Consider the following 12,471-nt stretch of genomic DNA (forward strand, 5'->3'; position numbering starts at 1 on the left):
GTGTACTGGGCCGAGGCTGTTTAGGGCTTTAAAGGTCAGCACCAACACTTTGAATTGTGCTTGGAAACATACTGAGAGCCAATGCAACAAGGCAAGACAGCACAGCAACAACCAGTCATCATTACCCTGGTACGAGCGCAGGAGAATGTAAGTCGGCAAGGGGCTTCGGGGACACAGCTTTGGGGCTGCTGCTTCACTCTGCCTAATGGCAGGGACAGCCATAGGGTAAAGTTCCCTTTCAGGTTCATGGACCCTCCAAAAGTCATTTCCAAAGTGTATTTCTATATAATTACCCCAGTGTGATATGATTACCAGCATGTCATGGTTTGGGGGAGAGGGAGGCGAGTCATGTGCTTAAAGTGCATGGCTATGTACACAGTCTCCAATGTGCTAATATTGTAATACCTCAGGATTTAATTCCCTCTCCAGCATTTCTGGAAGTGAATCTTCTTGAGTGGGTGAGTGAATCTTGTTTCTAGGGCACACCGTGTAAACATGCACCCAACATGAAGTGCATATGGCGCCTAAGGCTGCCTACAGTAGATCAGGCATATTTTTCTTTAACAAAAGAAAAATGACAGATTAATAGAGCATATGACAGGGTGCAAAGAGACACCAGAAATCTCTAACAGCAGAGGAGGGTGCGGTTCACAAACTGAGAATTCTGACGGTGGAATCAGACTTTATTTCTCTCTTTTCACTGATTTTGCCCCATGTTCGGGAAAGCTAAAGCCATTTCTTTTTAGACTTTGGGGAAGTTTACCATGATGATTGTCAAGAACTCAGGTTCTAACATAGGCTTCTAGAACATGTTTTATTAACACTATTATTTTTTTATCAAATGCATTTAAATCTATTACAAAATATCAAAATCTATGAAAGAGCACAGCAGTTTCCTTCTGTTATTTGCTGCAGTCCTGAGAACGATGAAACACCACTGCACAATACTTCTCTAGCAGCACTAGAAAAAGTAGTAATTCTTGGACCATGAAAGCTGCATTTTTGATGGGGGGGGCGGAATCTGGCTCTTTTAACAGTTTTCGTTCATGGAGAAAGGCCTTTCACAAATCAAAACATACAGGAAAACATACCAGTACTTTTTCTGTAATCTGAAGGACACATTGCCATAATCATTCTCTCCGAAAGGGAGCTTGTCTTCCAGAAGCATAATGCAACTATTTTATGTTATTTTTTAATAATGAAAACAACAATCCAATTGTCCTACCCACCCTTGTTAATTACACACAAGGATAAAGAGCATGTCATTATAAAAAAAAATCTAACAAAGGGAGTCAGCAGCTGATTGATGTTCTGGCCTGCATGTAAAATATAATCTATTCTATTGCACTTCCACCTTGCAGAGGTTTCTTTTTACTGTCCACGTATCATTCATTCTCACAGCAACCCTGAGAGGTAGGTCATTCTTTTCCCCATTTGCAGAAATAGAAATGAAAGACTGAAACAGGCCAAGTTCATGACCAACTTGAAATCTGAACCATCTCTCTCTCTCTCCACAGTCTCCAAGTTAAGTTCCTCAACCTGAGTGGAAGAAGTCCTGAATGGTTCAACAGAAACAAGAATTGTCGATTCAAGAACCTTAGCATGTCTGAGAGGTTACGGGTGTGTAGATAGTCTATAGCAATGTTTTCAAGTGAAAGTGGGTGTTGGTTCTGGGCTATCTTCTGTTTCACTGTAAACGTTGATAGGTAGACTGCCCGGGACACTGGGAAATTTCAAGTTTCTCCATCATCTGTGGCAAAGCCTCTGGTAGCCAAGGCTCTGCCCACTTCACCCAGGCCCCAGGCAAATATGCCAAGAGTTCTGTGAGTGGCAAGTGTTCAGAGCAATTCACCTCTCTTCAGGAAAAAGGGCTGATTCTTCTTGGAGGTTCCATGGAGAATTTTAGGCTGCAAGGAAAGAAAGCAGCATGTGAATTTCTAATTGTGATGTGGCTGCAGTTTTTTCTTCTGCTGCTGCAGGGTTAGAATAGCTCCCAGCTGTCTTCAGTTTCAAATGGCAGATAATGGTTTAAACACTGATTCCATTATTAAGTCTTGCCACCGTCCAGCAAGCTGTTCTGTTTTGCTTTTCTCAGACATGTTCACCTTGGTGCATCTAAAAAAATAATTAAATGCACAAACAAGTCCTAAAATGTTGTAAGGGATGGAAGGATGGATGGGACTGTGACGTCACAGCCGCCAGGCAATCAGTGCTGTGCATAACCGGATTTTGCTGCAAAACAGCAGGACTAGGCTTCTTCCCTGAGCTCACTTCCGAAGAACAATACGATAGTCTGACTAGAACGTAGTTGATGTGCTTCCAGGGCGCAGCAACTGCTGATTGAGTGTACATAGCGTGGATACAAATTTATATTTAAGCAGCAGTTGCTTTCTGCGTCACCTGGGCAAAGTGTCTGCTTTGGCCTTTGGTACAGAAAGTCTTAACCCTCCAAGACTGACCATATTTAAAAGAAAGAAAGAGAGAGAAAGGTGCTTCTATGCATCTATGTGTAGTTATCCTTCCATTTGCATCAAAAAGTATTAAGAGCATTTTAAACCAGCTGCAAAACTCCACGGCAGCTGGGGGGATGGTAGTGGTAGTTGTTGGAGAGGTGTGTTCGTAATGTCACGAGTGCTAGCCAATAGGCACCAAGCACAGGTCTGCTTTTTCCCAACTGAATCTAAACCACATTGAAAATTTACTGAAATATACAGAACTTTCCCTGAGTATTTCCCCCCACAGGATAGAAAAAACATGTACATATGTTTTAAGGATGGTGACTTGGTTGGGAAGGGGGAATAAAAAGGAAACAGTTCAGGCCATGTAAGTATGAGAGAATGCCTACCAAGAGCTTTGGGGGACTAATCCAGCACTAAAGCCCAAATTACTTTCCCTCTACACCCCCAGCCACCCTCCCACCTATAGAGATAGAACCGGGCTTTAGTGTCCTAGCAGGATCATTGCAAACTTACCCTTTTTCTGAGTGGGAGGAGCCTGCCTCCCTTTCGCAATGTCACTCTGGGCCAAGACATCCACCATCCACGACAGAGCATTGGTGCAGTACTCCATCTAGTGGAAGCAAGTGAAGAAATGGCAGGAAGATGATGTCACAGGGGGTGGGACAAGTCGGAAAGTTGCCATCTTAGGCCCTCAACACAAATACAGACACGCCCAATCTCCCCCCTCCCTTTGCCTCAACTCCCCATCTTTTGGCTACTCCCATTTGGAATGTCTGTGCACCTCATCATCTCCCAGTGGCTTCCCATTTCCTTCCTCCTGTCAGGGACTGTGCTGAGGAGGGCTGCACGGAGGAACAATGGTGGGAGCCTCTCCCTCCCTCTGCTCCTGCTCCGGATCCTGAATCTTCCCAGGAGCAGGAGGGACAGTATGGATTTGGAACAGTGGTTTGCAGAGGGGCATAGTTCACAATGCAGAAGCTGGGAAATACTGGATGGGGAGCAGCTGGGAGAAGAAACACTGGAAGGGAGAGGGTTAACAGAGTCACAGTCTCTGGACAGCATTCACACACACACACCCGTTTCCAAAGTCACGGAGAGCTCAGAAAGTGTCAGAACAGAAAGCACAGAGGGTACAAGATGTAGGAGTGACATAGATTAATAGGGACGGCAGGGGGTGGATTCCTTAATTAGGAGCACCGCCATTCTAGGAGATGTGTTCTTTGTTCTCTTGCTGTGATTATTAAAGTTTCTAACTGGTAAGAAGACTCCCTTTCCCTTTTTCTGCTTATCTACTGCCACGGGGGTAGGAAGCCAATTCCCTGAAGCCTGACACCTCCCAACCTTTCAGCTCCACTCTTCATACCTGCGTCTCGAGGGTCCTTAGGCGCCGCTCCGATTCCTTGATCTCCGAAAGCTGCTTCAAAGCCTGATCCACCCTGCAGGGTTAGAGGAGGGAGGGAGTTACAAGAGGAGTGTTTTCGCCTGCCCGCCTAAGAGCCTCTCTAACCATCTCTCTCCCACCTTCTCTGACCACTGCCTAGATCCAATTCCTGTGCTGGTCTCTTTGCCAGTACAAGAATACCCAAAGTGTATTGGATCATCTCTCCAAAAAGTCATAATGAAAACTCTTCAATATCCATGCCCAAAGTTGCATGTTTGGAATGTACGGAGTGGAGTTATTGATGGGAACCCGCTTCCACCAGAAGACAGGCAGAATTCTTTCTGAGTTCCTTCTGGACCCTGCGGTCATCATCAGAGGCTCTTCCTTGTGTGCCCACCATCACAAAAGGTCCTGAGGGTGGCAACATGAGAACAGGGACTTTTCTGTGGGGGCTCCCCATTTGCAGAATGCTCTTCCCAGGGAGGCCTGCCTGGTGCCTTCGTTACAGATATTTAGGGACCAGGCATAAACATTCCTCTTCACACAGGCCTTTGGTTAATAAAACAAGCATAGAATCATAGAACTGTAGAGTGGGAAGGGGTCCCGTGGGTCATCTAGTCCAACCCCCTGCAGTGCAGTAATCTCTTTTTTTAAATTTTTTTTTATGTGTAACTAACTCCTTCCCAAGCACACTTATGGCATTCCCTGGGACGTTACCCCTCCATCCCAACCCGACTGCCCCTTTCCCTTCAGTTCCCTCCCACATTTCTTCCTTGCCTCTGCTCCCTACAAGCCTTACTTTTGGGAGGTTCGCCGGAGTCTCTCTGTATCACAATCGCGTTTCTGCCGGGCCTGAGCAACCAAGTAGTTTTCTTTCTGCACCGACTCCCAAGTGAGCAGCCGTTCGTCTTGGGTAACGGAGAGATCCAGCACTGCCCAAAAGACAATCGGAAAACAAGAGGAGAAGCGGGGAGACCTGGGTGAGAAAGCTGTGGATTGGGACGACTGATACTTGTTCACACTCATAAATGACCTATAGCCCAAGGAGGTAAAGGTAAAGGGACGTTGGTGGTGCTGTGGTCTAAACCACAGAGCCTCCTGGGCTTGCTGATCAGAAGGCTGGCAGTTTGAATCCCCACGGCGGGCTGAGCTCCCATTGCTCTGTCCCAGTTCCTGCCAACCTAGCAATTCAAAAGCACACCAGTGCAAGTAGATAAATAGCTCCTGCTGCGGCGGGAAGGTAAACAGTGTTTCCATGTGCTCTGGTTTCCATCACGGATGGTGTTCCGTTGCGTCAGAAGCGGTTTAGTCAGGCTGGCCACATGACCCATGTCTGTGGACGAACGCCGGCTCCCTCGGCCTGAAAGCGAGATGAGTGCTGCACACACACCCCAGTAGCCCAAGAGTCAGTGGAGTGAAAAGTGAGTCCGGTTATCCAGCAACCAGCTACTGCTTCAAATGCAGGAGTGTCAGGGACCGTGCTGAGGAGGGCTGCACTGAGGGGGAGTGGTGGTAGCCACCCCCTCACCCTGCTCCGGATCCTGACTCTTTCCAGGAGCAGGAGGACAGTATAGATTTGGAACAGGGGTTTGCAGAGGGGCATAGTTCAGAAGGCAGAAGCTGGGAAATACTGGATGGGGAACAGCTAGAAGAAACACTGGAAGAGAGAGAGTTAACAGATTCACAGTCTCTGGACAGCATTCAACCCCCTTGTCCAAGGAAACAGAGAGCTCAGAAAGTGTTAGAACAGAAAGTACAGAGGGTACAAGCTCAGGTTACAAGACAAAGGAGTGACATAGATTAATAGGGACGGAGCGGGGGTGAGTAACTCTTAATTGGGAGCACTGCCATTTCTAGGAGACCTGTTCTTTGTTCCCTCACTGTGATTATTAAAACTGAAACCGTTCGAAAACCAAGGCACAGCTTCTGATTGGCTGCAGGAGCTTCCTGAAGTCAATTGGAAGCCTCATTGGACGTTCAGCTTCTGAAAAATGGTTGCAAACCGGAACACTTACTTCTGGGTTTGCGGAGTTTGGGAGACAAAACATACGAGTACCAAGCTGTCCAAAAACGAAGGTATTGTAATTTTATGTTGTGGACTGCCCTGAGATCTATGAGTATAGGGCGGTATGCTAATAATAATATTGATAATATTGATAATATTGATAATATTGATAATATTGATAATATTTGGCGTAAACAGCTGAGGCTTTTTAGCCAGCAGAATGAATGTGGCGTAGTTTCTGTGGGAGTACAAAAAACACACACCAGAAGGTGTGAGAGTGGGAACAAGGGAAAGGGCAGCTGTGCGCTCTTTGATTCTGGACAAGAATGTCCCTTCTACCACACTTCCGGGTTAGCGCGATCGGCTAATGGCGGATTCCCTCCGAGCTCCGGAGGGAATCGGCTCTGCTGCAGACGGGTCTCACCGCGACGGCGACGCGGGGACCTTTAGAAACCGCAGGCGCGGAAGCCTGCGGACTTGGTGACTCGGTAGGCACCTCAAGCGCCCCCCGACCCACGAAGAGCCTTTTTAAAGGCTACGGAGAGGGTACGGAGAGTGGCGTGGTGCTGTGAGTAGACCGCTACTGCAGTGGAGCGAAGCCGCGAGCCATGGCCGGAGAGCGCTGACTTTTTCCCCTGAAATTTGGACTTGAAATAACCCGTGAGTAGAATGGAATTTGGACTTTAAAATTTTTACCTTTAAATTTGGTACGACCGGGGGATGTGCTAAAGGGAAGTCCGCACCCCCTCTATTTACAAAAGATTTAAAGCAAGGATCGGAGAACTAAGGTGGAGAGATCTTTTTTTTTTTCGGTACGAGTTAAAAGACATTAATTCCATGAATTTGACAGAAGAAGATTTGTGCTGGAGAGTAAGAGTCGAACTTTAGAAGCTTTTGTCTAACCCCCCCCCCCCCTGACCCGGGAGTGCCCCTGTGTGTGAGCTGGAGGAAAAGGAACAAGGAGTTTGACAGCTGTCAAAGGAGCTGTCAAACGGGCAGTTAAAGTTAATTTTTTTTATTTTTTAACATCTCTCTGGACTAAATTTGCTATATTTGAATTAAAGTGCTTGGGAACAAAGTAGTTATGAATAACAAAGCAACAGATTGTTGGGAAAGGACTATTAAGTAACTAGAATCCCCCTAGGGGAAACTTTGAAACATTACAATGGCTACAGATGGAAAATTACAGGCAGAGATAGAAAGAATGTTTCTTCTCGTGGGAATACTGCAAGAGCAAAGCATGGCTATGAACAAACAACTTATAACCTTGAACTCTAAAACAAGCAACCCTGCTGAATGCATAAAGGATCTGACTGAAACAAAATCTGCAGCTGAACCAGAGGAGACTTTTTTGGAACTGGAGGAGAGGGAAGAAGGAGTTAAGAAACTACAGGAGAGTACCAATCTGAAGCCTACACTGCTAGAACATAAAGAAGAAGATCTTGGGATTACCAATCTGCGAAAGATGCGAAAGTGGAAAGAGGAAGCCCATGGAACACTTGGAATACTGGAACTTAAAAGAAACAAGAAATATGATTGGGGCTTCCTCTTTGAGTATGGGAGATCAGTTGACTTGTTGCAGCAGCTGTTACCAAGTATTTTGGATGGAAGAAAATTTGATGAGACTGTGCCAGAGCTCCTTCGAGAACTGAGGACCAACAAAGAGGGCTACCAACAAAACCGGCAGAGAGAGACTGACAGAGATTTGAAGGCCTCTGATGTGAGGAATCCAGGCTAAGAACTGTTTTGTGGACATCTACTTGGGAAGGGACAGAAACCGGGGTAGGGAGGGAGGGGAGAACAGAATTTTAAAACTTTTATGACTTTTGTGTTTGGCTATTATGACCTACATTCAATATAAAAAGGGGGAAATTCGTGGAAGGGAATTTGGGTCGACCTTAGAAAAGGACTTAATATTTATAAGAAAATTGGACAAGTAAAATTTGGCCAAGTAATAAGAATTAATTTTAAAAATAACAATAATATGTTAAAGAAGAGAGATAAGAACCTGCTGAGCTAATTATTGGATTTGGGATGTATGAAGGGGGGTGGGGGGAAGTCAGGGAGTGGGGTTAAGAAAGTAAGGTTATGAAATTATACATGTTTTGTTTTTGTTTTCATCTGTGTGTGTTTTTAAAATGTGAAAACCCAATAAAAATTATTTAAAAAAAAAGAAAAAAAGAATGTCCCTTCTACCTTCCCCATTCCCCTGCCTCCCATCCCAGCACTCACAGAAGTGTTTTCCCTTTGCCGACTGCACTTTACGGACGTGTCGCTTGAAGAAGAGGTGCAAGTGGCTGATCAGGATGAACGGCGGAGCCAGGGCAGGGCGGCTGTGATACTCCAGGATCAGGTTGTAGCGCTGGGATTTCCAATAAATGTCGCTGTTGCCTTGCACTTTGGAGAACGTGTAGCTGTTGTCGAGGGGAGTGGAGTGCAGGAGGGATAGAAATATCATAGGTGAAATTGTAAGCCACAAACAGACAAACCTCAGCTTCCCCCTGCCTGAAATCCAGTAGAGGAGGCAATGTTGGACTGGATGGACCACTAATCTGACTTGGTATACAGGCATTTCCCCAATATCTGCCGCTTATTGAAATACTTTATTGTCACTTGTACAACTTGTATACAGTGAGATTACACGAGCACCTCCACTCAGCAATCTTAGTCTTAATTACCCTCGTTTACTGACGCACACCCACCCAACCCGAAAGTCAATTGCCCTGTTGTTATCTTTTCATTCAGCAGCCTAACAGCCCATGGATAGAAGCTGTTCTTTACCCTGTTGGTGCGACTAATCATGCTTCTATATCTTCTGCCTGAGGGTACGAGATATTGAAAGTGCTGGCCAGGGTGTGAATCATCCCTGAGAATTTTCCTCACTCTCCTGAGGCTATTTCATCCAGCGGATTCATGGGACTGCCCATAATATCTTGTGCTGTATTCACCACCCTCTGTAGGCACTTCCTATCAGATGCTGTCAAACCAGCATACCACACCATGATGCAGTATGAAAGGACACTTTCTATTGTTGACCGGTAGAAGGAGATCATCAAATGTTGATTAACATCATTCTTCCACAATACTCTGAGGAGATGGGCTTTCTCTGTTGGGCTTTCTTAACCACCTGGGTTGTATTTATTTTCCAAGTAAGGTCACGGGTGGCACTGTGGGTTAAACCACTGAGCCTAGGGCTTGCTGATCAGAAGGTCGGCGGTTCGAATCCCCGCAACGGGATGAGCTCCCATTGCTTGGACCCTGCTCCTGCCAACCTAGCAGTTCGAAAGCACGTCAAAGTGCAAGTAGATAAATAGGTACCACTCTGGCGGAAAGGTAAACGGCGTTTCCATGCGCTGCTCTGGTTTACCAGAAGCGGCTTAGTCATGCTGGCCACATGACCCGGATTCTGTACGCCGGCTCCCTCAGCCAATAAAGCGAGATGAGCGCCGCAACCCCAGAGTCGGCCACGACTGGACCTAACGGTCAGGGGTCCCTTTACCTTTAAGGTCTTTACTGAGATAAACTCCTAGGAATATGCTTATGCATATTTCGTATTTGCGCGCATTCGCTTTTGAACCTCGTCTGCCTGTGGGTTAAACCACTGAGCCTAGGGTATGCGCCGATTCATGACAGGTGCCGGCGACCGCGGTAGGTACCTGAACATAGCGATGAGCAAGTTGAGAAGCAGAATATTGGCTACCAGCAGGAAGATCACGAGAAGAATAAGCACCAGCCAATTGGCATAGGTGTTGGTGCAAGGCTCCGCGTTTTCCATCAAGATGGCCAAGGGATCGTAGGTGCAGTTTGACGCTCTGATCAGGGCAGCTGGAGATGGAAGGGAAGAACGAGGTGGGAGTTCCTTATAGAGTACAGCTCTTTGCAGCCCCTAAAAGCAGGGGCGTAGTGAGGGGAGGCCCGGGGGGGGGGGTTCATTGTCCAAGCACTCTTAAAGCTCATTGTCCAAGCACTCTTTTTTCTGTGCAGCCTGCGCTTTCCCTGCAAACGCCTACTCTTTGCAGCTGAATCAGAACAAATGACAAGGTGCGGGAGACCCAAATTGCTGTTCCGATTTAGCTTTAAAGAGCAAGTTTTCTTGGAGAAAGCTGCGGGGCAAATAAGGAAAAAGCTCTTGGATAGAAAGCATGGAATGAAAAGTGAATCTGAAAAGCCTCAGCAGTTGTAGGGGAAAGCTCTCCGACTCCTTGATTATTTTGGTTGCACCCTCCTGTGTTTACTCTATTGCTTCCCTATCCCTTCTGAGTTGGCAAGGGTGGGTGCCAGTCTAGAATGGAAGCCATAGCCCCCTAGGACACCCACCGTCAATCTCATCCAGTGGGATCTGCCCGAAGATTTGCAAGTAAGGACGGTAGAAGACACGGCGGAAGATCCAGGGGAGACGTCGGTCGTGGGGGAGCAGCAGCCCCTCGGTGGTGACCCCGTAGGCCACTAGCCACACCGCAAGGAAGAACAGGAAGAGGAAGACATCCTTCATCTAAAGAGAGACAAAGGAGAGACCAAAAATTACCCTTTTGACAGAAGAGATGAAATAAAAGAGAGGGTTGGCTCAAATAAAATCTGCTAACTCGAATCAAGTTTAATTTCTCATCTGTATTTTGCAATGCACTCTGTTAATCAAATGAAACCATTCTGCCTATGCGGTGAAGTGCATGGGGAAAGAAAGCTTGCAGGGGGAAGCAACCTTTGCAACACACATATGTGTGTAAAACAAAACGCATCTTCAAGGAACCTCAGATTTATCTCTCTTGCTCCTCCTTTCAACGTTCTTGTCCTTTGCACACTCGCTGCCTTTTGCATATTACATTCCCGGCTAAGCCCAGAAAACCTTTGCACATTCATCTGCGTTGCATCCGAATCAGGGCTGGATTTAGGTTTGATGAGGCCCTAAGCTACTGAAGGTAATGGGGCCCTTTATATGTCCAGCTGTCCTTTGTCAACAACAAATTGCTGCTGTTTTTTGTGTTGAATATATGCTATATGGTAATTTATGGACCTAATAGGTATTAATAGGACGCGGGTGGCGCTGTGGGTTAAACCACAGAGCCTAGGACTTGCTGATGAGAAGGTTGGCGGTTCGAATCCCCACGACGGGATGAGCTCCCATTGCTCGGTCCCTGCTCCTGCCAACCTAGCAGTTCAAAAGCATGTCAAAGTGCAAGTAGATAAATAGGTACTGCTCCGGCGGGAAGGTAAATGGCGTTTCCGTGCGCTGCTCTGGTTCACCAGAAGCGGCTTAGTCATGCTGGCCACATGACCCAGAAGCTGTACGCCAGCTCCCTCGGCCAATAAAGCGAGATGAGCGCCGCAACCCCAAAGTCGGCCACAACTGGACCTAATGGTCAGGGGTCCCTTTACCTTTACCTTTGCCTAAAGCTATTTGCACATAACAAATAGGAGCCTACACAACACAAAACACTGTTGCTGTATGTAGGTTTTATTTTATTTGTTTTTTATCTTATATTTTGGAAATGTACATCCAGGTTTCCTTTCCTTTAAATTTTTTTGAGGTCCCCAAGAGAGTGGGGCCCTAAGCTATAGCTTGTTTAAATCCAGCACTGATCCTAATATCTCAGTTTGGGGCGGATGCTCTTGCACACTCAAAAGGCCTACTGTTTACAACACCCCACACAAATCACACGCGCGTCTGCTCACCATCTTGCCGACGATGATCATCTTGGGCCCCAGCTGCTTGTTGACAGCAAAGATGTGGATGAGACGAAGGGTGAATACCATGAAGTCCAGGCAGAGAATGGTGCGTCCAGATTCATATGACTTTGGAAACAGCCTGAGAGGCGTACAGTGGGGTAAGAAACTGCAGACAAACAATCCTTTTTCCCTTCTCCAGAGCCAGTCAATTCCCAACCTCACAATTGGTGATGTAGCAGTGGTAGAACCAAAGGGGCACTTGCCCTAGGTGCAATTTTTTTGGGGGGGGCACAAAATTTCAAAAGGAAAAAAACACCACTATCTGCCCTTTACAAAAACAACTGAAAATATTATTGTTCTGACAGACTTTCTTGGCTGGATAAACGGGTCTTCATGGCGAGCATCTACTTTGTATAGTTTTTGCATTGCTTTAAATATGTCTGGGGTTTTTAGGGTTTTTAAATGGTTGTTGTTGTTGTTGTTATATTTTGACAAAGTAATAATCATACATAAATAGGAATCAAAATGTGCACCCCATCACCAAGACCATTCCATTGTAACTATCCAACTTCCTAAAATTTCAACACCTCTTTGCGATGGTTTGACCCCCTTTCTGTTTTAACAGTACAAATTCTACAAACACCTTCCATATCTCCTCAGAATCATTTCTCCTGCATATTCCCCGTCTTATCTTAATGGCACATGTTCATTTATCATTAATAGCTATATCCCACACCTCTTTATACCATTCTTCCATTTTATATTCTGCTTGCCCCCTTCCACTTCCTAGCTATCATAATTCGTGCAGCTGTCAATAAATTTGTGAGCAAGTCCTTCGTAATCTGCAAGCCTTCCACCCCATCGTAAATTGATAATAATGCTACCTCTGGACTTTTTGTCAGCTTTAAGCCAGTGATTTCTGTTATCTCCTTAAACATCCTTTGCCATAAATATCGTACATA

General features: G+C 46.0%; 1 protein-coding gene across 1 annotated transcript in view; it reads right to left on the minus strand.

Annotated features, from left to right (window-relative positions):
* Nucleotides 1–795: 795 nt before the first annotated feature.
* TRPM4 (transient receptor potential cation channel subfamily M member 4) overlaps nt 796–12,471 on the minus strand; it is a 44,547-nt gene continuing 32,871 nt past the window's right edge. The window contains exons 18-25 of the mRNA XM_079949299.1: nt 11,516–11,648; nt 10,163–10,337; nt 9,502–9,670; nt 8,078–8,259; nt 4,640–4,772; nt 3,823–3,895; nt 2,973–3,069; nt 796–1,907 (exon numbers count right to left, since the gene is read on the minus strand). Of these exons, the coding sequence (XP_079805425.1) occupies nt 1,903–1,907; nt 2,973–3,069; nt 3,823–3,895; nt 4,640–4,772; nt 8,078–8,259; nt 9,502–9,670; nt 10,163–10,337; nt 11,516–11,648 (967 nt within the window). The 3' untranslated portion in view covers nt 796–1,902. The remainder of the gene's footprint in view (nt 1,908–2,972; nt 3,070–3,822; nt 3,896–4,639; nt 4,773–8,077; nt 8,260–9,501; nt 9,671–10,162; nt 10,338–11,515; nt 11,649–12,471) is intronic.

Source organism: Podarcis cretensis (assembly GCF_951804945.1).
Source record: "Podarcis cretensis genome assembly, chromosome: 13".
In the NCBI taxonomy this organism is placed as follows: Eukaryota; Metazoa; Chordata; class Lepidosauria; order Squamata; family Lacertidae; genus Podarcis; species Podarcis cretensis.